The sequence below is a fragment of the Podarcis cretensis genome (assembly GCF_951804945.1).
Source record: "Podarcis cretensis genome assembly, chromosome: 16".
Taxonomy (NCBI): Eukaryota; Metazoa; Chordata; class Lepidosauria; order Squamata; family Lacertidae; genus Podarcis; species Podarcis cretensis.
Window position 1 is genome coordinate 18,197,351 of NC_137186.1, and position 26,891 is coordinate 18,224,241.

Below are 26,891 nucleotides of genomic sequence, written 5' to 3' on the forward strand. Positions count from 1 at the left end.
CCATTGAAATGTAAATATATGCAGATACAAAACCATGCCCAATCACAACAGCAGCAACTAGTGTAAAAGTCATCCGAGGTTGATCTCTGCGGGCACACCCAAACCATACATTAAAAGCACATCTAGTTCACATTTAAAGTATGCAGCTTCCCCCAAAGAATCCTGGGAACTGTAGTCTGTTACAGGTGCTTGGAATCCTGGTTCTCTGATGGGGAAACTAAAGCTCCCAGGATTCCTTGGGTCACGTGCTTTAAACATGCACTGAATGTGCTTTAAATGCATGCTGTGTAGATACATTAGTGCAGCTGTATTTGAATTGTCCTATTACAATTTCACGCTTGCTTGGCCCCACTGGGTTGGATCCAATGATAGTGCTACTCACAGTAGGCTCACTGAAATGATCGACATAACTAAGTTCCATTCATTTCAATGGGTCTACTCTGTGAGTTGAACTCAACCCATTAATTATAACTCCCTCCCATCCCTTTGCACCTCGTATGCTCCATATACTTACCAACTTCATGCATCTACGTAGCTAAGCTCATGCCAGAATTTACTATACGGGTCGCCGCAACAAAACTCCGTTGCTTTTGCCGCAGCTGACTTAAACGCGGCTGCTTCAGAGTTGCTGCCCCTTTAAGCGGCAGCCTTGGGCTGCTGACCACGCTCTGTCACATGATAGGATTCTGGCAACACTGGCGGCTTCTGCCCTTACTTTGTCATGTGGCGACGAGGCACTGCGACAGCGGGGCCAATAGTAGCTCTGGTGAGCTGCGCGGCCGTCTTCTCGCTGAGCTGCTATTGCTGATTGGCTGAGCCACAAAGAAAGGCGTGGTTGGAGAAGGCAGAGGTCTTGGAGCTGGGAAGCAGGTAACTCCTTTTCACTTCACTTGCCGCTTTCTATTATCCGGGCGGCGGCTCTAAGGTTGCACCCGTTCCCCCCACCTCCTCGCATGCAATTATGGAATCATAGAAGTATAGAGTTGGAAGGGACCCCGAGGGTCATCTAGTCCAACCCCCTGCAATTCGGGGATCCTTTGCTGCATGTGGGGCTCGAACTCACGACCCTGAGATCAAGCGTCTCATGCTGTACAGATTTGTGAAGAAACTATTTGCGCATCCTCTCAAGGATCCAGCTCTCCTTTCCCTCCAATATCTCTTCCCAATTTTGAATGAACGTTTACCCCTATGGGGCTGGGGGCGGGCCGGGGGGCGGGAAGAGGGAGCTTGGCAATGGCGACTGGGAGGCGGGAGATAATGGAGAGGTTTGTTTTATTTCCTTACATTTATTACTGCTGGTTTTTTTTTCTTTTGGTGATGGTGGTGATAGTATTAATAGTAGTAGTATTAATCGAATAGTTCGTTTATTACACATTAAGGTCATAGAATATAAAGCTATCAGTGACTACTAGCCACAATGGCTATGCCATAGATCCTTGTGAATACCAATTGCTGGAAGCCACAGTAAGGGAAAGAGCTGGCTAGCCTGTTTCCTACAGGCATCTGGTTGGCCCCTGAGAGAACAGGATGCTGGAGTAGATGAGCCACTGGCCTGATCCAGCAGGCTCTTCTTTTGTACTTAAGGTCCCAGACTGGGTTACAATACGTTATACCTCACCTTCCTCATTTCCTGCCGCTCACGGCATTGTAGATGTGGATCACATGATGGGGTCTTCATTTCACAATCAGGCAGTAAATAGACCATGCCCTGCTTAGGTGGAAGAATGATGGCGGCCTGGTGTGCCTTCATACCATACGTAGCCTGTAACCTAAGACCCCAAATATTTATTATTATTATTGAGGTTCCCCCCCACTCCTTTTGCTTCTGTGGTGGAGCCCAGGTAGTTCCCAGATGCAGTTCTACTGCAGACTCTGGCCAGATTAAAATTGCGCAAGGTGTTAGGAAGGTCAGAAGCTGCCTTATACCAAGTCAGATTGTTCAGAATTGTCTGTTACACTGACTGGCAGCAGCTGTCAGGGGTTTTATTCAAGAAATCTCAACCCAGCCCTACTTGGAGATGCCTTTGGGAGTTGAAGCTGGGACCATATACGTGCATAATAGATTATTTTTAGTAAACCACTCTGAAGGTTCTTCTACAATCAAGCAGCAGATACACTTTATGAAGTAAAAATAACTAAAAAAGATAGATTCATTGTCATTGACAAAGGTCACATTCATATGCCCCATATATACCCACTTGACTGCTTTGCTTGGCAAAAAATGTGCCACATAATACCTGTCCGGCCTTTCTAAGATCTTGATCTTTTAGTGTCGCAGCACTTACCTTTTAGAACTGCCTTTCTACTGATACCAAACAGGGACCTTCACTGTATTCTTTTTAGTGCCTGCCGAAAGCATTCTAACCCTTCCCAGATGCTTAGAAATGCTAATGTGAATTTCAATTTGTTTTAACTTTTTGTATGTTTTTTAAACTATTGTAAATTTATCTTGAATGTCTTGTTTTACTCTTTTCTGTAAACTTCTTTGAGGTTTCTGTTACAGTCAAGCAGTGTATAAATTGTGCAAAATAAAATACTTTTATTTACAAAAAAAGTAAATAAAATCCCCCCTCCCCATTTAATCCCCACAACAACCCCATGAGGTAGGTTAGGCTGAGACACAATTACTGGCTCAAGGTTATCTGAGTGAACTTCCAGGCCAAGTGGGGATTGAACCCTGGACTCCTAGGTCCTAGTCTGGCACTAACCACTACATCCCCACTGTCTGTCTCTTGCGTCATGCTCAACCTCTCTTTAATGTAGGCCTCAGTGAAGCCTGCTTACCTGTCCAGCTGCCACAGCCATGTCGGATAGGGAGGAGCGCCGCTTTGTGGAGATCCCACGGGAGTCGGTGCGGCTGATGGCTGAGAGCACCGGGGTGGAGCTGACGGACGAGGTGGCCTCCCTCCTGGCTGAAGATGTCTGTTACCGCCTGCGAGAAGCCACTCAGGTGAGGGAGGCCTTAGTGGGTCCAGTCCAGAGGATTCTGGGAAACAGAGGGGCCAGCTTTGCACCCTCCATCCCTCCTACTGTTGACAACCTGTCTCCTTCCCAGCCCCAGTTTGCCAATAGGACACTATTTTGGTGACTGATCAGCCAGTTGGGCTTGCCGATCGGAAGGTTGACGGTTCAAATCCCCGTGACAGAGTGAGCTCCCGTTGCTCTGTCCCAGCTCCTGCCAACCTAGCAGTTCAAAAGCATACCAGTGCAAGTAGATAAATAGGTACTGCTGTGGCGGGAAGGTAAATGGCGTTTCCGTGTGCTCTGGCACTTGTCACGGTGTTTCATCACACCAGAAGTGGTTTAGTCCTGCTGGCCACATAACCCGGAAAGCTGTCTGTGGACAAACGCCGGCTCCCTTGGCCTGAAAGTGAGATGAGCGCCGCATCCCCATAGATGCCTTTGACTGGACTTAACCGCCCAGGGGTCCTTTACCTTTACCAATTTCCCCCATTCCTTAGGTTAAAACATGAAATCAAACCTGCAATGACATAAAAATTATAAATTTTAAAAATGCAGATATGTATGTAATAAAAGCCAAGGGAACTAACAATGTATGCTGAAAGTGCATTCACTTGCTTATTCCACCTGGTTCCCTTTAAATATTTTGGACCTGAACTCCCATCAGTTGTGGGCAGCATGGTCATTTTGGACCACTATTCCCATCAGCCCCAACCTGTTGTGGTCTAAGGATGCCTGAAGGTCCACAGTGGGGGAGGGGGGCACACCTGGAGCAGACAGTACCGTGATAGACATCCCAAGGACCTGACTTCATCTGATGTGACTTTTTGTATGTTCTTTCTTCTCGCTTTCAGAACAGTTCCCAGTTCATGAAACACACCAAACGGAGAAAGCTGACGGTAGAGGACTTCAATCGTGCCCTGCGCTGGAGTAATGTTGAGGTGCCTGGCCTTCTTGAGAACTGGGCAAATTGGCTGGCCCCAAATGGCCCCCTCTCTGGACACCTTCCCCCTTGGCGGCAGCTAAAAGCCAGGAAGCTCCTTGATATTTAGAATGATTTAGGATGCTGCTTTTGCCCAGGCTGGAGGGACGTAAGATGCAAAGGAGCGTGAGAACAGAAGCTCCTGTTGGATCAGGCCAGTGGCCCAACTAGTCCAGCATGCTGTTCTCACAGTGGCCAACCAGGTGCCTTATTGGGAAACCTTCAAGTAGGACCCAAGCACAAGAGCCCTCTTCCGTCCTGCAGTTTCCAGCAGCTGGTATTCAGAAGAAGCATTTACTGCCCCTGACAACGGAGGCAGAGGATAACCAGCATGGGTAGCAGCCATGGATTGATTAGCCTTTTCTCCATGGATTTTAAAGCCACCTGAGCTGTTGGTTGCCACTGCTTCTTGTGAGAGCAAGTTCCATAGCTGAACTATGTTCTATGCGGAGAAGTATTTTCTTTGATCTTTCAGCCATCAGATTCATTGGATGTCCAAATTCATGGACTGATTAATGGAGGCTATCGATGACGGCTAGCCACAGTGGTTGTGCTCTCCCTTTGCAGTCAGTAATGCTTCTGAAGCCCTTCATGGCCTAGGACCTTCGTACCTACGGGACCGCCTCTCCTGGTATGCCCCACGGAAGACCTTAAGGTCCATAAATAGCAACACCCTAGAGGTCCCGGGCCCTAAGGAAGTCAGATTAGCCTCAACCAGAGCCAGGGCCTTTCCAACACTGGCTCCGGCCTGGTGGAATGCTCTGTCTCATGAGACCAGGGCCCTGCAGGATCTGATTTCTTTCCGCAGGGCCTGTAAGACAGAGTTGTTCTGCCTGGCCTTTGGCTTGGAATCAACTTGATCCCCTTCCCCTCTTTCCTTTTTACTTTCTCCTTCTGTGATGGAACTCCTATTTGGGGACTTCCCTGGCTTTTTTCTGGCCCACGTAGGACCACTCTGGATAGTTGGCCTTGGTGAAGATTTGACGTTTTCATCCCCAAAAAGTTTTTGATTTGAGTTTCTACTGAAATGAGGCTGCATTTTAATGTTGTATCAATTGTTTTTATACCTGGTGTTAGCCGCCCTTAGCTCTGTCTTAGCTGGGGAGGGCGGGGTATAAATAAAACTTATTCTTATTATGAATACCATTTGCTGGGAACCACAGGACGGGAGATCTGGCTCTTGCGCTCGGGGCCTGTTTGCGGGTTTCCCAAAAGCAGTTGGCCACTGTAAGAACAGGATGCTGGACTAGATGGGCCATTGGCCTGACCTAACAAGTCTTTCATGTTATCAACTAAAACCAGGCAGATTAGTAGCCACCTCAAGGGGTCCTCTTTAATTGGTTGGCAGGCCAGTTAGGAAATGGTGTGTGTGAGAGAGAGAGAGAGAGAGAGAGAGTCTGCTGCTCCTGGTGCTCTTGGGGCTGCTTTGCAAGGTTGACGGCCTTGAGAAACTGAGGGTGTCCTATCTGTTGCAGGCGGTGTGTGGCTATGGCTCTCAGGACGCCCTCCCATTCCGTGCCATCAAGGACGGTGAACTGTACTTCCAGGAGGATCGTGAGGTCAACCTGGTGGAGCTGGCTTTGGCCACCAACATTCCCAAGGGCTGTGCTGAAGCAGCTGTGAGAGGTGGGCCTCATGGGGTGGGAAGTGCAGGGCAAAGGGGTGAGGCGCCTGTCCCAGGCACCAGGGTCCACAGGGGCAGCAGATCCCAATGTAGTTCTGTCTTACCCTCTTGTTCCTGATGTAGATATGTCCCCACCCCTTCTTACCTGGCGGGGAGGGGGTGAGACCGCCATTTTGTGGTTCGCCTTCGGTGCCAAAATGGCTCTGCCCCTCCACCAACCTTAGCACCTGAGAGGATCTGCAGGGAAGGAGGCTGTCTTTTTTGGTATTTGGGTCCTGAGTTGCTTCGGGTTTAAAGTACTAAACCGATCACCTTGAATCGGGCCTGGAAAAGGGCCGGCAACTGGTGCAAGTTGTTTTCAAGCAATGGATTATTTGAGATCTAAATGGAACCCCAGGCAGTAATCTGGCTGCTGCATTTTGGACGAATAGAAGTTTCTGAGTTTCCTTCAAGGGGGCAGCCCCATGCACACAGCACATTGCAGTAGTCCAAGGCTGGGTTGAACAGCTAAATCATGGACCCTCTTCTCTTTCCTCTCTTTCTAGTTCACGTTTCTTACTTAGATGGGAAAGGAAACTTGGAACCACAAGGCTCTGGTAAGAACAGTTTGCTTAGTTGTATTTATTTGAAATAATAATAATAATGATGATGATGATGATGATCCTGCTTCTCCTCCCCCCCCCACCCCCCCCCATGAATTCCAGGCTTTAATGTTATTGTTTTTTGTAATTTGTTGTTTATTACATTTATACCCCACCATTCCTCCAAGGAAATCAATGTCTTTCTCCCTCCCCCTCTGCCTTGCAAAAACAAGTTTGTGAGGTATGTTAGGACCTGCTCAATAGTGGCGCATGGCCCTTGAAAGGTCACACCGAAGGGAATGTGGCCCTCAGGCTGAAAAATGCCCTGGCTCTGTGTGGCCAGTTGAAGCGCCCCTTCTGCTCCATGGGCCTAGGCGACAAGGAAGCGATGGATTGCTGAACTGTGCCGGACTGAGGTGATAAACCTCAGGCCTCACTCCTGTCAGCAATTGTGCTGCAGCGTTTTGCAGCTTCCGGATCAAGCGCAAGGGAAGCCCCACCTGGAGCACATTGCAGTTTCTGAAAGGGACCCTGTTTGTTGGTTGCTTCCTTTTCCCCCACTTGCTACAACCCCCACAAATCTCTCCCTCTCATCCTTCCAGTGCCCAGCGCCGTCTCAGCCCTGACAGACGACCTGCTGAAGTATTACCAGCACGTGACCCGGGCCGTGTTGGGGGACGACCCCCAGCTGATGAAGGTAGGCAATGAGCAGAGGGGTGAGGGAGCAGTCAAAGCACCGGCTGGGGCCACAGGTGGAATCAGAGAGCAGACTTGTGATGGGCGGATAAAAAGGAAGAAGCAGACATTTTCTGGTCTGGGCGAAACCTCAGACAGGTCAAGTGCAAAGTGGTGGTGAGAGTGGTTTGGGGAGCATTTGGGTTTGCGGCCTGGAGTTTTGGAAGTGCATTCTGACCAGCGTTTGCCAACCATGGAATAGAAAAGACCTAAGTGGTTCAGGGCTTTATAAATAATACAAGAGCCTTGAACCTAGCTCAGTTGTAGTTTAGTACAACGGTTCCCATTAGCCCCAGCTGGCAGGGGCTATTTGTGTATCATTGTTCTTTTTTATATCCTTGCTTATTTCACACCATCCTAATTGGAGCGAGGCCCTTTCCATTTATTCCCAAGATGCAACAGGCCCTGACTCCATTGATGGTTACTTCCTCTGGAAGGGAAAAGGAGTGGGCATGAACTGGGAATCAGTATTCAGCTACGAGTCAGACCAAGCACTCTCGTGACTTGTGGCCATCCAATGAAGCTGAATGTTGGAAAGTTAAGGACAGGTTAAAGAAAGTACTTTTCCCCACACAGAGCATAAACTGTGGAACTCCCTCCTGCAGGAGGCCGTGATTGGAGCCACCAACTTAATTTGCTTTAGAAGAGGATTGGATGAATTCATGAAGGAGAAGGCAATCAATGGCTATTAGCCATTATGTCCATGCTCTGCCTTTGCTGTCGGGAGGCAACAATACTTCTGAATAGCATTTGCTGGGAACCACAAGAAGGGAGATGGCTCTGGGGCTTGAATTCTGCTTGCGGTTTTCACCACAGGCATCTGGTTGTGAGAACAGGATGCTGGCCTGCTTGAGCCATTCAGCAGGTTCTTCTTATGTTCTTATGGAGTATGGTGCTTTAACCAGGCAGAATTAAGTCTCACCCATCCAAGGACACCACCCTCTGCCCCCCACCTTTCCAGCCCCCTAACCTTTCCACTTCCCTCCTGCTCAGGTGGCTCTTCAGGACCTGCAAACCAACTCAAAGATCGCAGCTCTCCTGCCTTACTTTGTCTATGTTGTGAGTGGGGTGAGTTGATGATGATGATGATGATGATGATGATGATGATGATGATGATGAAATTTTATTTATACCCTGCCCTCCCCAGCCAAGACCGGGCTGAGGGTGGCTAACAATTGATTGAAATACAACTTAAAAACAAGATTAAAATACAACATTAAAACGCAGCCTCATTTCAGTAGGAACTCAAATAAAAAACTTTCTGGGGGATGAAAATGTCATGTCTTCACCAAGGCCAACTATCCAGAGTGGTCCTACGTAGGCCAGAAAAAAGCCAGGGAAGTCCCCAAATAGGAATTCCGTCACAGAAGGAGAAAGGAAGAGGGGGAAGGAATCAATTTGATTCCAAGCCAAAGGCCAGGCAGAACAGCTGTGTCTTACAGGCCCTGCGGAAAGAAATCAGATCCTGCAGGGCCCTGGTCTCATGAGGCAGAGCGTTCCACCAGGCCGGAGCCAGTGTTGAAAAGGCCCTGGCTCTGGTTGAGGCTAATCTGACTTCCTTAGGGCCCGGGAGCTCTAGGGTGTTACTATTTATGAACCTTAAGGTCTTCCGTGGGGCATACCAGGAGAGGTGGTCCCGTAGATACGAGGGTCCTAGGCCGAGTTGAGTGGCAAGTGCCCATTTTCTCCCCACCCCTTTGGAAGGGCTTCTGCAACAACCAGCACAAGGCTTTCCCACTCGGTTGGGTATGAGACCTGTAGGTGTTCTTTGGAGTGGCACTTTCTGTGAAAGCTGGCGTGAACCTCAGCTCACTCGCAAGATGCTGGAATGTGCTCAGAGGAGGGCAACCAGAACAATAAAGGGCCTGGAAACAGCATCTTGTAAAGAACAGTTGAGGGAACTAGGGATGTTTAGCCTGGAGAAGAGGAGACAGGGAGGGGACATGATGGTCATCTTCAAATACCCGAAGCTTATTATGTGTGAGAATGGATTATTATTAGCAGTTCCCAGAGTGGGTCACAACAATTTAAAACCTAGTTTATTTTCTGCTGATGTATCAATATACCTTGATGCTTGATTTAACCAGATTAAATATCTGAATGAAAATTCTGAGGAAAACTTTTCTTTTCCTTTTTTTTGAAGAAAGGATGGTAAAAGTAAAATTCATAATCAAAAAACAGTTGAAACGTATTATGTTTACAAGAATACAACTTGGGTCCTAAAAGCACATGCTGCAGGTGCCAAAGGTTGCATATTCAACATTTGCCGAAAGCTGTGTAGTGAAGGCGCCAGGCTCACCTCTGTCAGGAGTTCCACAACTTTGCGGCTGCCACAGAGAAGGTGTACTGACCCTCTGAGTTTCTGAGCGGGGTGGAACAACCAAGAGGGCCCCTCTGCTGATCTTAACATCTAGGAGGGACTGTGGGAAAGAAGGCCGCCCCTCAGATATTTGGGGCCTACGTTGTGCGTGGGAGTGAGAGAAGGAGGTTGTGTTTACAACCGCTGTAAGGTTAGATAGGAAAGAAGGCATCTCCAGGCTGCGAGGGGTGCCCAGCCTTGATGGAGAGGCTGTGTGCCAGTCAGCTAAGGCCCGAGGGCTGCCCAGAGAGTGATGTACGGCCGGGTCCTCTGCTTGGTTCGAGGCTGGATTCTGAGCCTGCCTTTCCTCTCCTGGATCCCCTGGCAGGTCAAGTCCGTGAGCCACGACCTGGAGCAGCTGAACCGCCTTCTGCACGTGGCCAAGAGCCTCATCCAGAACCCCTACCTGTGCCTGGGCTCCTACGTCAAGAGCCTTATTGCCAGCGTCATGTACTGCGTCCTGGAACCCCTAGCGGCTTCTATTAACCCCCTCAATGATCACTGGACCCTGCGTGACTACGCAGCCATGCTGCTGGGACACATCTTCTGGTACGCCATTTCCTCCTTTGGGGCAGGGAGAGCCTCCTCTTTGGGATGTCACCTATTGAAATGTCTTGTGGAGTCTGCTTTTTTTTTTTTTTAACAGGTGGCCTGTCAGGGATTTTCCAGTTGTGGGTTTGACCAGATGACCATTGGGGGTCCCTTCCAATGCTACAATTCGATTATTTTTTTCTAGCGCAAAAGTCCAGGGGCCACATTCGGTCATCGACATGTTTAAGGGAGCCACATGCAGGCATAGGCAAACTCAGTCCTCCAGATGTTTTGGGACTACAATTCCCATTATCTCTGACCACTGGCCCTGCTAGCTAGGGACTATGGGAGTTGTAGTCCCAAAACATCTGGAGGGCCGAGTTTGCCTATGCCTGGCCTCATGGATAGAGTTAGAGGCAATCATGGACAGAGGAAAAGACATGACCCTTGGCAGTAGGCTATATTCCTGCCACACCAAAGCCAGTGATTAATACACACACCCTGACATTCTGGGGGAGCGAGTTCCATGAAGAAATATTTTCTTTTATCTAGACGTGCACTGTCCCATCTGTTGAGCAAGCCCGTGGAGAGAAAAATCTCCTTAACACTTTTAGCATCCTCTTGGTTGATTCTATTTCTATGCTGCTTTTTATTCAAATAAATCCCAAAGCAGCTTACAAATGAAAGATAAAAATAACATAATGGAACATCACGAATGCAGCATAAATTTTATAGAACACAACAAATCATCAGTAAACAATCACAAATCACAAATCACAAATAAAACAATTTCCATCTATGTAACACTATTAACAAAACAACTAAAAGATAAGCTAAACATCACAGTTACACCAAAAATTGTATTATAGGATTCACAAAGTACGACAGCATTCATATCTATAAAACAATATTAGCAACATTAATAAAATAGCAACAAAACAAACAAACAAAGCCCTGTTGAATCTGTACTCTTGACAAGCAGAAAACAATGGTGCCCAAACGAGTGCCTTGCAAATAAAGGTCTTTTAAAATGTTGCTTGTCTGACAAATCAGGTTTATATAGCTGAGGCTGACACTACATTCCACTGCAAACCAGCCCACCCAAGAGAGAGGAGACACAGTAAGGAAAAGTGCTTCACTAAGCAAGCCATTTCAGAAGACTCTCTTGGGTGGGCTAGTTTGCAGGCTTCTTGGGGCAGGGACCTGCCTTTTGTCCCCCCCCCCCCACCTTTTCTTTTGCTTCTGCCATAAATTGATATATGCTGCATACACTGCAAATCTTTTTCAGGACTCATGGTGACTTGGTGAGTGGCCTATATCACCAGATCCTGCTGTCGCTGCAGAAAGTGCTGGCCGATCCTGTCCGCCCGCTCTGTTCCCACTATGGGGCTGTTGTGGGGCTACATGCCTTGGGATGGAAGGTAACTGCCATTCTTGTATTTTATTTATTACATTTTTTTAGATACCCCTATGGATTAGACACGCCTGCCAACCTAGCAGTTCGAAAGCACCTCTGGGTGCAAGTAGATAAATAGGGACCGCGTACCAGCGGGAAGGTAAACGGCGTTTCCGTGTGCGGCTCTGGCTCGCCAGAGCAGCGATGTCACGCTGGCCACGTGACCCGGAAGTGTCTCCGGACAGCGCTGGCCCCTGGCCTCTTAAGTGAGATGGGCGCACAACCCCAGAGTCTGTCAAGACTGGCCCGTACGGGCAGGGGTACCTTTACCTTTACCTTTTATGGATTAGACATATCAGAGCCATTTGCATCAGTTGCACATAAAACCATACAACAGAAACCATATGGAAAAGTTAAAATCAGAAAACCACTAACCGTAGATGAAATGTATTCTTAACTGCCTGCATAAGCCTGACAGAATAGGAAAGTTTTCAGCAGTTGGCACAGAAAGGCCTGCTGGATCCCTAGTGGCAGAGAGTTCCACCAGACTGCGCCAATGACACTAAAGGTTTATTTATACAGGTAGGTAGCCGTGTTGGTCAGCTGTAGTTGAAACAAAATTAAATCCTTCCAGTAGCACCTTACAGACCAACTAGGTTTGTTATAGGTATGAGCTTTCCTGTGCATGCACACTTCTTCAGATACCAAGTGTGCATGCACACGAAAGCTCATACCTATAACAAACTTAGATAGTCTCTAAGGTGCTACTGCGCAGGTGGCGCTGTGGTTAAAGCCTCAGCGACTAGGACTTGCCGATCGAAAGGTCGGCGGTTTGAATCCCTGCGGCGGGGTGCGCTCCCGCTGCTCGGTCCCAGCGCCTGCCAACCTAGCAGTTCGAAAGCACCTCCGGGTGCAAGTAGATAAATAGGGACCGCTTACCAGCGGGAAGGTAAACGGCGTTTCCGTGTGCGGCTCTGGCTCGCCAGAGCAGCGATGTCTCCGGACAGCGCTGGCCCCTGGCCTCTTAAGTGAGATGGGCGCACAACCCCAGAGTCTGTCAAGACTGGCCCGTACGGGCAGGGGTACCTTTACCTTTACCTAAGGTGCTACTGGAAGGATTTTTTTATTACCGTATTTTTCGCTCTATAAGACGCACCAGACCACAAGACCCAATATTCTGAATCTCAGAAGCCAGAACAGCAAGAGGGATCGCTGCGCAGTGAAAGCAGCAATCCCTCTTGCTGTTCTGGCTTCTGGGATAGCTGCACAGCCTGCATTCGCTCCATAAGACACAGACACATTTCCCCTTACTTTTTAGGAGGGAAAAAGTGAGTCTTATAGAGCAAAAAATACAGTATTTTGTTTCGATTAAAGGTTTATTGTCATTGTCAAATGAGCTTTGCCCACTCAGGGAATGACCGACAATGCTCCTGCAGATGATGTCCGTGATCAAGCTGGAATATAAGGGTTTTGACATAAGGGTTTTGACAGTCCCTTAGGTATCCTGGATGTAAGTCATTCAGGGATTTGTAAATTAATGCAAGGACATTGAACCTGCAGGGTAGTACTTGATGGGGTAGCAGATGGGCAGTTTGTGCATGTGTTTCCACACTGGTGACCTGTGTTGTTGGGCAGGTGCCTCCATCAGCTGTCTAGCCACCCCATTCAGCACCAGCCAGAGCTTCTTCTGAACCAGGCCCAAGGGCAGCTCCATGTAAGTCGCACTGCAGTGATCTAGCCTGGCCAATGCAAGGGCTACAGTGGTCTTCCTCTTGGCTGTGTCTCCCCAGCCAAGTGACCAGCACAGCTGACCTGTGCTGTCTCTCTGTTTCTCCGCCTCTTCTCACCCAGGCAGTGGAGAGGGTTCTCTATCCCCACCTCTCCACCTACTGGTCAAACCTGCAGGCCGTGCTGGATGACTACTCTGTGTCCAATGCTCAGGTGAAGGCTGATGGGCACAAAGTCTATGGAGCCATCCTGGTAAGTCCCTGCTGATAACGTATGAGATACTTTTTACATTTTTAAAATTGAATTTCATTGACAACAAGCAGGGTCACAGAAAAAAAGAAAGGGGTGATAAGAATAGGTTGTCGCTATTGCCAGTAAGGAAATACAGTGGTACCTCGGGTTAAGTACTTAATTCGTTCCGGAGGTCCATACTTAACCTGAAACTGTTCTTAACCTGAAGCACCACATTAGTTAATGGGGCCTCCTGCTGCTGCCGCGCCACCGGAGCACAATTTCTGTTCTCATTCTGAAGCAAAGTTCTTAACCTGAAGCACTATTTCTGCGTTAGCGGAGTCTGTAACCTGAAGTGTATGTAACCCGAGGTACCACTGTACAGGACGCAGCCACACAATTTTACTGCATCAATAAAAGGAAGAGGAAAAGGGTGTGTGATCTATTATTACAAAGGGTTCCATGGTCTAATCCAGAGGTATTTGGGGCCACCATCCCTTTGGTTCCATAAACTCATCCCCAGCGCCCTCTACTCCATAGAAAGCACTTTTTGCAATAACAGTTTGCATGAGCCACTAAGGAAGCACAATAAAATCCCAAAACAGTAAAAACAATGCATGTTTATTCAAAATCCAATTAAAACGTGTTATCTTAATGAATTACACTAAATAAAATTGATTAACTTGATCCTGTGACAGCAGCTTTTCAAAGTCTGATAGTCATTGACACCTCCAGTCCCCCCCGACACCCCATTCCTCTTAGTACCCCACTAGGCAATTCCACTGCCCCCCCCCCACAGGGGATGGTGCCACCCATTTGGGAACCACTGATCTAAATCAGAACAATTACAATTTTCTATACTTTGAAAAAAGATGGAAAAAGTAACCTTAAACTGTGCTAAATCTAGACATTTGCACAGACCTGTGCGACCTGACACTCCTGAGCTGCTGTGTTTGTATACGAAATAAACCAAATGGCAAAGAAGGAATCGCAAGCCCTTTGGACACTTTTAGCTTATGTGAGATTTTTTCCAAGAAGGGTGATTTGTGAAGAGTTGGAATAACCGATAGCCCACATACTGAGATCAAAAGGCTTCGAAAACTTGGCAGCTGAGGCCCAGGCTGCTCTCAAAAGATGTGAGATCTGTCCCTTAGTTGTTCATATTTCGATCCAAATCTATAAGCAAATTCAAAAGGGACGAATGAGGGGAGGGGTGATTTCTGAGAAATCTCGGCCTGCAAAATATAGTCCAACCTTCCTGTAGTCAGGGACGATGGGAGTTGTAGTCCAACAACAGCTGGGGACCCAGATTTGAGAAACGCTGTGTAACCCGCCCCCCATGAGGCCTAGCCTGCGAACGCATTATGTGCCAGCCTACTTCTGCCCACTGCCAATGCTCATTTGATGTGCTGTTCCTCCTCCCTTCCTCCAGGTGGCAGTGGAGCGGCTCCTGAAGATGAAGGCGCAGGCTGTATCGGCGCCCGTCCAGGCGGAAGGCTCCGGCGCAGAGGGGCGCTTGCGGGAGGGATGCCCTTGGCTCAGCCCTCTCCAGGACCCTCAGGTGGAGTTCGGCTTTGGCATCGCCAGCCACCTGCTCCAGCTGGGCAGCGGTGGGCCCCAGGCCGGTGTGGGCATCTCCACGGACCCCCCCACCACCTCGTTGAACGAGATCTACCAGGAGCTGTACTACTTTTTTGGGGACAGCCTGGCCACCCGTTTCGGCACGGGTTCGGGGCTGTGCCCGGCCGAGCCGCTGCCAGCCAGCGCTCCCAAGGTGGTGGACGCCAAAAAGGAGCCGCCAGCCTTTGGGGGCGGGGAGACGGCCCGCAAGATGCCCCAGCTGACGGCCAACGCCACCGTCAGCCCGCGGGAAGAGGAGAGCCCCCGTGGGGAGTTCTCGGCCAGCCGGGCCCCCCTGCAGCGCCCTGCCAGCCTGGCGCGGTCGCGCAGTGCCTCTCGCCAGCAGGGGTATCGCCTGGGCGTCCGGGACGTCTTCCAGAAGTGCCGCTTCTCCCCGCAGGGGCCGCCTCGCTTCAGCTTCTTGATCGCGGGTCGCCAGGCGGAGAGGCGGTGCCAGGGGCGCCTCTTCCAGACCTCTTTCCTGCACCACCACGGCCCCGGCCACGTCTCCCGCTACACCCAGAAGCTGCCCATGATCGGGAGGACCAAGGCAGCGAAGAAGTGGGCCCACTCGGAATACTCTCTCTACCTGCCTCTCTGAAAGGAACCTGCCAGGGTGGTGGCGGCAGCAGCAGTGGCAGCACCCAGCCCTTCTGGGCCATGTGCCCTTCATGGCAATGTCATTTTTTAAATAAAAAAAATATTATTTTATTTTCCAAAGATACACACTATTCAATTAGAAATAAAAATACAAAAGAATAACCAAACAAAGAAAACAAATCATACACCCATGTGGCTTCCCTCCCCCAATAGTTGTCATCTCTTAATCTTTAGGCAATGCCATTTTTTAGGGCCACAGCCTTTCTCAGGTAGAGCGGTGACCTCTTGTGTTTTATTCCTGGCGATTTGGGGCTTCTCTTTTATCAGCTCTGCTTCTTTTGAGGGGCACAGTTTTGTCACTGCTTGTGTGGGAGGTTGGGGGCAGGAGAGCAGCGCTGGTTTTACAAAGATGTCAACCCTGGAACTGTGAAGGGGGAAGGATTTGGGTTTGGGGCGAGGCTCCCGGCCGGCCTTTACTAATGTGCTGGTCTCCAGTTGTTTTGAACTACAACTCCCAACAGCATCAGCTACTACACACTGGCCAAGATTGCTCTAGGTGTTGTCTGCTTGTGAAGGCACTGAGGACATACTCAGCCTCCTCTGAATGGGGGCTCTGTTCCCCCCCTTCCCCTACCAAAAGAGAAAATGAATAAAGGAGCCCTTTATTTCCCTGATCTTTTAATAAACTGATGTCACAGTGGGTCATGCTGTTAGCCAGAAGGTTGTTGGGCCGAGTCCACCCAGGGATGCCTGTGGGCAGGATTCCTGCATTATGGGGAGCGGGTAGACCAGATTACACTTGGGGTCCCTTCCAACTTTACAATGCTGTGATTTTATTGTTTAAATTGTGTTCTTCCCCCAAGAGAGTCCTGGTAGCTAGTTTGTTAAGGATACTGGAAATTCTAGTTATGTGAGGGGTCAAACTACAATTCCCAAGATTCTTTGTGTAGGGGTGTGCCTTAAATGTACAGTCAGTATGTAGCCCTGGACTGAGCGAGACAAAGCAAAGTGTCAGATTCACTAGTTAGGGGAAGAAATCTTAATTTTTTGTTTAGGAAGCCACTAAAAGTTTTGGGAGGGGCCCCTCAGGGAGGAGCAGGCTTATAGTGAGTGCATGAGAATATTTCACAGGAGGTGCTTTTTGTAAAATAAAATAAAAATGGCATCCTTTGTGTGTCTCTCTCTTCTCTCCCTTCAGCACACCCCCCTCAAACCTAAGTCCGGCCCTGGTTATAACATAACAAATGCAATAAATAAAGAAGTAAACTTGGTGCGTCTTTGCCAGTTAACTTTAGTGCTGCTATCAGGCAGAAATCCCACCGGTGCTGTTGGACTGCTTGCCTGTATGCAGCGCCAAACGCTTTGAGGTCGCGGCTGTCAACCCTCGAGCGCTGACGACGCCTCCTCTCTCCTCCCCTCCGACGGGGCGGAGACCGGCAGCCGGGCAGCCCCTTCCCAGCACCGTCGGCTGGAAGATGGCGCAGCTGTCCGGGCTACTCCTGGTCGAGCTGGCCCTGAACTCCGCCGCCTTCCTGTGCGGAGTCATTTGCTCCTCCGCCCTCACCGTTACCCAGGTAAGGTCCCCAGAGAGAGAGGGCGATCCCGGACCCGCAAAGTCTCCCTTTCCCATCCCATCCCGGGCAAAAAAGTTCTGCGCTTTGCGCTCGTCCCGTTAAAGAGCCACCGCTTAGTGGCGCGAGAGTGCTTCTGAGCACGTGAAGAGGGCGCCGGGCTTTCGCTTGAGTGCAGAGGAGGGAGTGGCTGTGCACGATCAGAGCTGCGTCGTTGGGCCTGCCAATGTGCAGAGTGTCCAGCATTTTTGCTTGTAACGTAGCAATAAGAAAGTGCACCCCTGAGTGAATGCAGAGAGCAATTTAGGTTCCACATGGTGGCTTAGAATTCATCTCCTCTTCCGTGTTGGCTTTTGAGTGCCAGAACCTCTTTAGAAAAACTGTGCTTTTATAACCGCAGAACACCCAACCTTTGTATGCATGGGATGAGAGGACGAGGGCTTCCAAGTCAGAGGGAGTCACATGCACCTAATTTTAAAAAAATTAAAATGCAATCCCCAACCCATCTATTACTGCCTTTCTGAGTTTGCATTCAGACTTCCCTGAGCAACCTTGGGTGGTGGAGAGTTTCAGCAGAGCTGGAAAGTTTTTTTAAAAAACAACAATTTGTGCACTCTTGTCGAGTCTCTAGTCCTCATGAGCCTGCCTATTCATTCCACCACCCAGCCCTGCTGTAACAAGAGGCAGCTACACACAAAACAGTTATGCCAACTTGAAACCGGTTTTGCCTAAGTGGCTTCATTCCTCCCGAGGACCTTTGGAAGTCTGCTGTTTTGCTGGAAAGGCCGCGAAGGCTTCTGAAAAAAATGATTCCAAAGGTTTTCCGTTGGGAAATGGGGAAATCTGAGCTCACAGCTACTGACCCAACCTTGGATTGTTGCAAAAGATTTATAATGCACCAAACTTGCATATTTTTAAAAAGCAGGCAGTGTGGTGTTGTGTCATATGAGCATCAGCCGTGCACATTAATGCTCGTCAGCTGAGTGAGAGTTTGGCTGACTTCCTGCACAAATCCTTTTGCCGCCGGGAGCACTTTCGCCCGACAGCCTTCCTGGCCTGTGTCACATGTGCTTGGCACTCACCTTACTGGCCTGTGCGGATGAACACTCCCTTGTTTTGGGATGGCCTATAGTTGCACTGGGGACACGGATGGCGCTGTGGGTTAAACCACAGAACCTAGGACTTGCCGATCAGAAGGTCGGCGGTTCGAATCCCCGTTGCTCGGTCCCAGCTCCTGCCAACCTAGCAGTTCGAAAGCACGGCAAAGTGCAAGTAGATAAATAGGTAAACAGCGTTTCTGTGTGCTGCTCTGGTTCACCAGAAGCGGCTTAGTTATGCTGGACACATGACCCAGAAGCTGTACGCCGGCTCCCTCGGCCAATGAAGCGAGATGAGCGCCGCAACCCCAGAGTCGGCCACGACTGGACCTAATGGTCAGGGGTCCCTTTACCTTTATAGTTGCACTGGCTCTTTCCCTGGGCACAATGGTTTGGAGGAAAGAAGAGGCAACATTCTCAGCCTGGGGTTTAGAAGTCTAAGAGTAAATTGCCTGGGAACAGATGAAAGAGCTCAGGCAATCAGGGAGAGGGTTGGAGCAGATGCAGTTGTTTATTTTTTTGCTCAGAGCAGTTTTAAAAATACCAAAATTATCATCAAGAATAACCTCTAACATAAAAACCCTGCAACACACTTTTTTCCTTCTCATGTTCAATTATACTGCCATAAAGCCTGCATTGATTAAATGATGCTTTGTTTATTGTGGGGAGAGGAGGCTTTTATTTCTTTTTGAATAAATAGGCTTGAACATTTGGTCCAAAAAGAAAAAGAAAAAAGGTTTGTTCATGTGATCCCTGACTATTTTATTTTTTTCATAAAATTTAGATACCACCTGATGTAGGGGGAAAACCTCAAAGTGATTTGCAAAAAGATAAAACAATAAAGTGATCATTAAAAAAATTTACAACCACAATTTAAAACATAACAGAAAGCTAAGACCACAATAGAATAAACTAAAACAAATTAAAACTTGTGGAATTCTCTCCCCAGGGAAGTTCATCTGGTGCCTTAAATATGTCTGTGGTAGTGGGGGTGATTGTTTTGTTTTTCTTACTGTTTTTTATTATGTGCTTTGTTATTCTGTATTTTTATGTTGTGAACCACCCTGAGTTCTTAATTCAATAAATTATAAATAAAATAAATAAAAATTTTCTAAACACCTGGATGGGCTTATCTAAATAAGAATGCCTTCAGCAGGCACCAGAAAAAATACAGTGAAGGTTCCTGCCTGATATCAATAGGCAGGGAGTTCCACAGTGTTAGTGCTGCCACACTAATATTAGTCAACAGTTGTGAAGTAATTTTTTAAAACGTGTCCTTTATTAGAACAACCACAAAAGTTGTTTATTGCATTAATATGTCGTGTTATTTCAAAGGCCTCAAGGGGTTCCCCCTCCTTTAATCCTCGCCACAAACCTGTGAGGTAGGTTAGGTGGAGAGAGAGAGAATGAGAGAGAGAAAGAGTGTTCTGAATTGTTCTGTGGAGCTTCATGATCTCAGCCTGGGTTTCTGCTGCTCCTAGTAACCGTTAAACCACACTTGCTTCCTTTCATCATCAACAGCTTCAACACAGATTACGCAAGCAACACCATTATTCGTTGCTGGGGGTAATGAAATTACAGTGGTACCTCGGGTTACATACGCTTCAGGTTACATACGCTTCAGGTTACAGACTCCGCTAACCCAGAAATAGTACCTCGGGTTAAGAACTTTGCTTCAGGATGAGAACAGAAATCGTGCCTCGGCGGCGCAGCAGCAGCGGGAGGCCCCATTAGCTAAAGTGGTGCTTCAGGTTAAGAACAGTTTCAGGTTAAGAACAGACCTCCGGAACGAATTAAGTACTTAACCCAAGGTACCACTGTAACTTTTTTTAAAAAACCACATGCACGCTAAACATTATATTTTCAAAACGTGAAGCAGAGTACTCTCTGGTTCTTGTAGCAAGGAGTTCCATAGGGCCCTGAAGCACTTTCAGCCTTTGAGGCCACTAGCTGTAATAAAAATAAGGCTGTCAATAACCCAAACACAAAATAAAGCACCGAAAAGAGATTGAGACATAACAGGGTTTTGTTTTTTTAAAATGAAATACAGCAAGTGCTTTTCTGCCTGAGAGAGTATGTCACATTTGAGTCCGTTATACATAAAAACAAGTTGCTGAAAAATTAAGAAGTGTCAAAATTTCCATGGGCCAAATGGCCTTTCTCACAGGCTGAGCTAGGAAGCAAGCAACACTCTTGCCTGCCTTTTCTAGCATAGTACAGGCAACCCCACCCCCCATTTGTGTGTGTTCAAGGCATCCACCAACCAGACTGTGTGCATTACTGTGAACCTGGAAGTGGCACGAAAAGGGGTGAAAATAGCGTGAAAATGTCAAAATTGTGCAAAAACAGCATCTACCAACCCCATGAACCTTTGCACCAACATTTGAGGCCTGTGGAGAGTTGGAGTGTGGAGTGTGGAGGTTTGCGGGGAGCGATTGTGGTGGAGTTTGCTGTATTTGGGTTTTTTTTTTTTAAAAAAGGGGGTTTTCAAAGGTTTCCAGAGGGTGTTTACAGGCTTTTTCTTTCTTTCTTTTTTTTAAATGATATTTATTAAAAATTTCAAAATATTACAAAATAAAATAGAGACAAAGAAAAATGCAAAAATAAAAATAAAAAAGGAAGAAAAAATTCAACAATACAACACAGACAATAAAAAACATTTACAAAAAAAGAAAAAACAAATTCATTATTTCCAAATCCTCAACTGTCGTCACCTTCTTTCTTAGACCTCCTCCTCCTCCCTTTCTTTGTATCCTAGTTTTTAATTGTCCCAGCAAATCCTTTCCATATTCATAAAATTCTGTCATTATATTACCCTAGACTATTTTAATCTTGTCTTTCTATAATAAGATAAATCTTAAAACTTAAATCTTGTCTATACCAACTTCTCATAACCATAACATTCTTTCATAATTCTTTAAACATTTTTACTAAAGCCAAATGATTTCATTCCAACATTTTTCTAATGTTCATCAATTTTATAAAACAGTTCTAATAGTAAGAAAAGGAAATACAAACAAGTCCAATCTTCATCCAACGTCCCTTCCTCCTGGTTCCGGGTTTTGTCAGTCCTTATTGTCTCGTTGATCTAGCTCATTAACCTGGCAACCTTGTATCCGAGGCCCTCAAGTCTCTTCCTTGTCCCTTCCGCAGCTCTTCTTCGTATTCGTAGCTATATTTTCCCTCGTGATAACTCCAGCTTGACAATATTTTTAGCCCTTCTCGATAGATTAGCCCCTTATCCATATTCAACACTAAATTCCATATGGTATTTAACAGCATATTTCAAAGGCCCTCCAAGGTTAAGAGCTCCCACAATCCCAAACATCTCACGGCCCATTGCCATATTTGACATCCCAGCATAGGGGGGTCAATCCAGCCCCCCATTTCCAAGCCAAACCAAACATTTTCTTTCCAAATCTGGCTTTTCCCCAGTTCATTTGTCAAGTCCGAAAACTCATATTCCTGTTGGGCTGTTTACAGGCTTTTTCAATGGTGTTCCCAGTGCAATTTCACTTAAACCTGTGGTACCTCGGAACGTAACCCCCACATAAATGGGGAGTTGCCTTTAATCGTTTTTCTTGGAAGTACGTGGCTTTCTGCAATTTCTGAGAGAACAAGCCCAAGGAACTTGCCATCCACATTAAGGAAGCGACAGAAGAAGTGGTCACTGTGGGTTTATTTCTCTTCTGCCTGCATATGCTACAGGCATCGACTCACACGTGACAGCCTTTAAGTGCGGCACCGGGAAATAAATAAGTAAATAGATTCAAACCTGGAAATGGTGGGAGAGAGTTGGAGAGTCTCCGTGGCATCAGAAGAGGCTTTTGTGAGTCCAGAGGGACAGGAGGTGCAGTGGGGCTTTCTAGGCTGCTCAGCGCCCCCCCCAACAGTCTACACATGGGGTTGCACAGCTACAGCCGCCACTTTTCCATGATTCCTAGACTTCCCGCTGGCTCCAGAGCTTCCATTCTAGCTGTGGATATTTTTGGATACAGTATTTTTTGGTCTGGATTGCAGGGAGTGCAGTAGAGAAGGCATTTAAGGGTGTTTAGAGGGTGCTCCCCACTTTTCACTTATGTGGGGGGGCAGGACGTAACCCACCCACCCCACATAAGGGGCGGCGGTGATGCCTGTACTGTCTAGGGCAAGATTGGGGAGCCCTTTCAGCCCAAGGGGCACATGCCCCTTCAGGTGGTGCGGCAGGTGCCAGTGGTGGGCAGGGCTGAAAGTAAAAGTGGGCAGGGCTGTGGATGTAAAGTTTGCCTTTGTGCAATAGGCTGAGGACCCAAATAGCTAAAAGAGTACCATCCCCATTGTCAGCCATCTCAGACCGTACAGTGGGCAGGAGAAGGGGTATTGTCGGTGTCACCTGTGGTGGCCGCTTGGTTGACATGGATCTGTGACAGGGCCTTCTCAGTGGTGGCTCCCTTGGTGTTGACTTTTAGGAGGAATCCCCATCCTTTCTCACTTTATCCCTCTCTTCCTTCCTTCCAGGGGGAGTTCGGTGGCCAGTGCATCCTGTATGGGTCTGTGCGCTACAACGGGACTCTGAGCTTAAGCACTTCCAGCCATGTCTCGCTTTGCTACTTCGTCTCGGCCGTCTCCCTCCTGGCCGCCATTTCCTCCTTCGTGGCTCTTCTCCGCAGCGTCTACATTTCCTGCTTCGGTGACAGCGAGAGACGGTCGTGAGTCACGAAGGCGGGGAGCGAAAAGGGGAGGTTTCCAGTTGGGTTGGGTTTAGCTTATTCTTGACAGCCCCTGTCCTCTGTCTCTCTCCCACAGAGGGGACGTGTGGGTCAAGGCGTTCTTGGTTATCTCAGCTGTGGTCCTCTTCTTCTTGCTCATCTCGGCCTGCATCCTTCGGGTCGGCATGGATGCTCTCTGTGGGTCCATTCATACTTCTGCGGCTGCACCAAGGTAAGTGCCAGAAAAGATGCTCAGTCCTCGCTTGGATTGGTTGGTTGGTTGCCTTTATAGCTCACCTTTTCCTCAGAGAAGCTCAAAATGGTGGGCCTGGTTCCTCCCGCTCCTTGTTTAATCCTGCCAGCCTGTGAGGTAGATGAGGCTGAGAGCAGTGAGTGGCCCAGGATCCTTTGGTGGGAAGTCATGACTGTTTTAAGTGGCACCATAGCACATTAAATGTATCATATTAATGTGGTCCGTGTATTGATGGCTCTGTATATTTGTTTCTCTCAGAAGTCTCCCCCCCCCCTCTTTTTCCCCCTCTTGGCTTTGGGCTCAACAACTGGAAGTCTTTGGTTAATTCTCTCTTGGTTAGTTCTTTAGTGAAACATATATTTAATTGGAAAGCAGCTGAGATTTCACAAGGCCTTTTTGCCTTGATAGCTTAAGTTATACAAGCTCTAATTTTCATCAGCTGATAGTCTAGCTCAGAAGCTTTGGGGTAAATTATATCAGAGTACCACGTGTCTGCGTGCTAGCAAGTGGTTTAAGGAGGCACCCTCCAAGATAAACGTAGGTCTGGATGTGGCTTGTCTGCTAAACCTCTAAAATCCTGTCCTCAGGGAATACAGGATGCTGGGTGGGGGTGTAATTTGCATGACAGGCCGTAGCTCAGTGGTAGAGCATCTGCTTTGAATGCATAAGGTGCCACATTCAATCCCTGGGATCACCCGGTAGGAGTAGGAGAGATTCCAGTCTGAAACTCTGGAGAGCCTCTGCCAATCTGTGTAGACAATACTGAGCTAGAGGGACCAAGTTCAGAAAGCAGGTTCCTATTTAAATGTGTAACACGCACACATATGAGATATTATTTACTGCCTTAAAGGTAAAGGGACCCCTGACCATTAGGTCCAGTCGTGACCGACTCTGGGGTTGCAGCGCTCATCTCGCTTTATTGGCCGAGGGAACTGGCGTACAGTTTCTGGGTCATGTGGCCATCATGACTAAGCCACTTCTGGAGAACCAGAGCAGCGCACGGAAACGCCGTTTACCTTCCCGCCAGAGTGGTACATATTTATCTACTTGTACTTTGACGTGCTTTCGAACTGCTAGGTTGGCAGAAGCAGGGACCAAGCAATGGGAGCTCACCCCGTCGCGGGGATTCGAACCACTGACCTTCTGATCAGCAAGTGGTTTAACCCACAGTGCCACCTGCGTCTCTTAGTATTATATAAATAATGTGTGTGTGTATGAGATTGTTTGCTGTATATTAGTATTATATGAATATAGTATAGCAGTAGATACAGGGAGTTTGCATCATATTTCTATGCTTTTAGATAGATGTTCCCATTGTTATTCTAGATTATATGGATAAATATGCATAGGTAAGTAATGCATTGTATACATGTTATTATAGAATACTTCAGATATAAAAATTATTTTTCATATATGGCACACACAAAAATAGAACCTTGTTCTATTTTGTGGGGAACCCATGTTGAATCCCTGGCAACATCTCCAGGTAAGACTGGCAATGCCCCCTGCCTGGAACCCTGGAGGGCTGCTGCCAGTCAGTGTAGACCGCACTGAGGTAGATGGACCATTAATCTGACTGGGTCCTCAACAGTTTCCTGGGCATCTGTTTTCACTTGAGTGACACCTTTCGGCTACAGTGAGTTAACTGCTCTGGCTTGTCTCTCCTTGTTTCCCGCCTTGCAGTTGTCAAGAAGCTCAGCACCGCCCTTGGGTCCAGCCCTATCGTGCCGCAAGGTTCTATGACAACCTCTACACTGCAGAGGTGAGTGGTCCTTAAATGGCAGACTGTTGAATCAAAGCTGTTTGTTGCTGTTCCTCAGCTTCTCCTCGGCAAAGGGGTAAAAAATGTTCACCACATACAGAAATCTAGTCTTAACTGCACTTAATATTTGTCCATGTTCTGGCAGCATAACCCAAATTCTTGCACATGTGTTTACTTCATGCACTGTTGTAGATGCCACACAATACCCATCCTGCATCTTATCTTTTAGTGTGGTGGCACCTACACTTTGGAACTCCTTGCCACTTGACAGCAGGCAGGCACCTTCACTGTATCCTTTTCTGCACCTGCTAAAAACATTTTGGTTTAGAGAAGCCTACCCAGAGATCTAGAATGTTCGTGCGTGTCTTAATCTGTTTTTAGCTTATTAATGTTTTTAACCGTTTTTACTGATAGTTTTTTCCTACAGTGGTGAACTAGAAGAAATTAAAAATTTACAGCTGCCTTTCCCAACCTAGTGCCCTCCCAATGTTTTGGAATGCAACTCCTGTCTATACAGCCCACGGCTCAATACAGCTGTCAAAATCCAAAACATCTAGAGGGCACCCGATTGCACAAAACTGGTTTTCATTCTGACTCTGCCCCTTCTTCTCCTTTCCCAACTTCAAGGCGGCTGCCTGGGTGAACTTCTTCTTCTGGTGTTTGACAGCGTTGCTGCTGTACTTGGAGAGTGTCGGCAAATTCCCATTCCAGCCCCCTCAGAGCAGCGGCCTCACGTGGACTGACGACGAGACAGCGCCTATCATTGGGGATGGACCACGTGGGCCTTCATGAAGGGGTATCGCCACCATTATCATCACTGCTGCTGTCTAGGGAGCAGCTCCGGGACACCCCACTTTTGCCTTCTCTTTCCCATGAGCTTCATAGAAGAGGGGGGTCTCTCTCCCTTATTGTGCCTGGACAGCAAACCTTTCTGAAGAACCACCTGTTAACTTCTAATGGACTCCTTCACATTACTTGGCTGCTTGACTAGAAATTGCAGAATCGCAAGAACCTGGAAGGTGGCCAGCAGCTTAACTTTTTGAGCAATGGCTCTGCAGACGTTTGCATTTCCAAGGTGGAAAAATTGACATTTGAGATAGAATTGGCCAAAGGAAAGGCAAAGTCTTTTGACTTGCTTGCTACCTGGAGTCGACTTGTGGAGTACGTTCAGGAATGTCTCCAAGATCCTCACCTTTCGTCTGCCTTCCTGAAGCTGCAGAACACTATCTGAAGTGACTTCTGTAGTCATTTGGACTCAGTAATTTCTCCTACTTGGGATAACCTCAAAAGCTTTCCAACGGCTTGTTCTTCTGCAGTGCGGTGAGGGACAACTTGCCTGTTTCTATTGTTTTCTCACAAAAAACCAATAAAATATATTTTTAAAAGACCTTCAGATGGACAAGCACCTGAAGGGCCATGGAATCTGTCTCTTTTCCATATTAACAGCACCCTCTAACTTCCCCCCTACCCATTCTCAGCCCCTCTTGAAAATGGTCAGTCTCTGCTACAGGACAATGTAGGAAGGTAGGAATCTTCTTGTGCTTCGTGAGACCATGGGTTCATTAGCTCAGTATTGTCTACACTGACTGGCAGCAGCTCTCAGGGTTTCAGACTGAGTTTTCCCCCAGTCCTTCCTGGACATGCCCAGGATTGAACTTGGACCTTTGCATGTAAAAGCAGATGCTATACCACTGAAAGGATGAAAGGTAGGCTGTGTCTCTGTAAGAGCCAAATTTTCATACCTGTGTGGACTAAGAAAAGGTCAGGGAACCCTCACCTACTGCCAGCGCTGAGCTCCATTCAGCATTGTAGCTCTGGGTCCCAATAACTCACATCCGAGTCACACTCCAGGCATCTGGCCTGGGCACCTCCTAAGAAGAGGCATGTTTCCTGCAAAGGGACTGGGCCTTGTTTTTGCGGACGTTTGAGCATTATACAGTCAACTCGCAACTTGCATACATTTAATTGCAGCTTTACACCCTTGGTGGCTGGCAGGCTGAAATTGCACAAATTAAACACATTCATGGTGAAGAGCTTAAAAGCTCTCAGACTGGCTTACCGAGCTCTGGGAAGCTACTGTGAGATCTTGTGAGAGCTACCCAGAGCCCACACAAGAGTCTTCCAGAGTCCAGCAAGCAAGACACACCTGGTGCACCAGCTTTGGAAAGGTAG

General features: G+C 47.7%; 2 protein-coding genes and 1 long non-coding RNA gene across 6 annotated transcripts; all 3 read left to right on the plus strand.

Annotated features, from left to right (window-relative positions):
- The first annotated feature begins 783 nt into the window (after positions 1–783).
- Positions 784–16,048, plus strand: TAF6L (TATA-box binding protein associated factor 6 like). Of its 3 annotated transcripts, none has more exons than XM_079956756.1 (11): positions 784–870; positions 2,764–2,950; positions 3,816–3,902; positions 5,419–5,569; positions 6,113–6,163; positions 6,751–6,845; positions 7,877–7,951; positions 9,571–9,791; positions 11,062–11,194; positions 13,021–13,149; positions 14,561–16,048. In XM_079956756.1, the coding sequence occupies exons 2-11, from the start codon at positions 2,804–2,806 to the stop codon at positions 15,347–15,349; spliced, it is 1,878 nt and encodes a 625-aa protein (XP_079812882.1). In that variant the 5' UTR covers positions 784–870; positions 2,764–2,803; the 3' UTR covers positions 15,350–16,048. The 3 variants fall into 3 exon arrangements, with proteins under 3 accessions (XP_079812882.1, XP_079812883.1, XP_079812884.1); XM_079956757.1 differs by lacking the exon at positions 784–870 and adding an exon at positions 893–925; XM_079956758.1 differs by lacking the exon at positions 784–870 and adding an exon at positions 1,210–1,265.
- Positions 16,049–16,764: 716 nt separating this feature from the next.
- On the plus strand, positions 16,765–26,107 carry TMEM179B (transmembrane protein 179B). Of its 2 annotated transcripts, none has more exons than XM_079957224.1 (5): positions 16,765–16,922; positions 22,514–22,704; positions 22,802–22,936; positions 24,641–24,719; positions 25,347–26,107. In XM_079957224.1, exons 1-5 carry the CDS (start codon positions 16,824–16,826, stop codon positions 25,509–25,511), a joined length of 669 nt encoding a protein of 222 aa, XP_079813350.1. In that variant the 5' UTR covers positions 16,765–16,823; the 3' UTR covers positions 25,512–26,107. The 2 variants fall into 2 exon arrangements, with proteins under 2 accessions (XP_079813350.1, XP_079813351.1); XM_079957225.1 differs by having other exon boundaries at positions 22,514–22,701.
- On the plus strand, positions 18,289–22,507 carry LOC307205149. The gene is made up of 3 exons (XR_013833915.1): positions 18,289–19,582; positions 19,828–20,530; positions 21,500–22,507. It is a non-coding gene; the product is annotated as an uncharacterized lncRNA (long non-coding RNA).
- Positions 26,108–26,891: the final 784 nt, after the last annotated feature.

Excerpts from the sequence above, each read along its gene's own strand:
- TAF6L (XM_079956756.1), top strand. The coding sequence starts at position 2,804 with ATGTCGGATAGGGAGGAGCGCCGCTTTGTGGAGATCCCACGGGAGTCG. Across the intron at positions 2,951-3,815 it reads GCCTGCGAGAAGCCACTCAG|AACAGTTCCCAGTTCATGAA; the intron begins GTGAGGGAGGCC and ends TCTCGCTTTCAG. Across the intron at positions 5,570-6,112 it reads TGCTGAAGCAGCTGTGAGAG|TTCACGTTTCTTACTTAGAT; the intron begins GTGGGCCTCATG and ends CTCTCTTTCTAG.
- TMEM179B (XM_079957224.1), top strand. The coding sequence starts at position 16,824 with ATGGCGCAGCTGTCCGGGCTACTCCTGGTCGAGCTGGCCCTGAACTCC. Across the intron at positions 16,923-22,513 it reads CCGCCCTCACCGTTACCCAG|GGGGAGTTCGGTGGCCAGTG; the intron begins GTAAGGTCCCCA and ends CCTTCCTTCCAG. Across the intron at positions 22,937-24,640 it reads ACTTCTGCGGCTGCACCAAG|TTGTCAAGAAGCTCAGCACC; the intron begins GTAAGTGCCAGA and ends CCCGCCTTGCAG.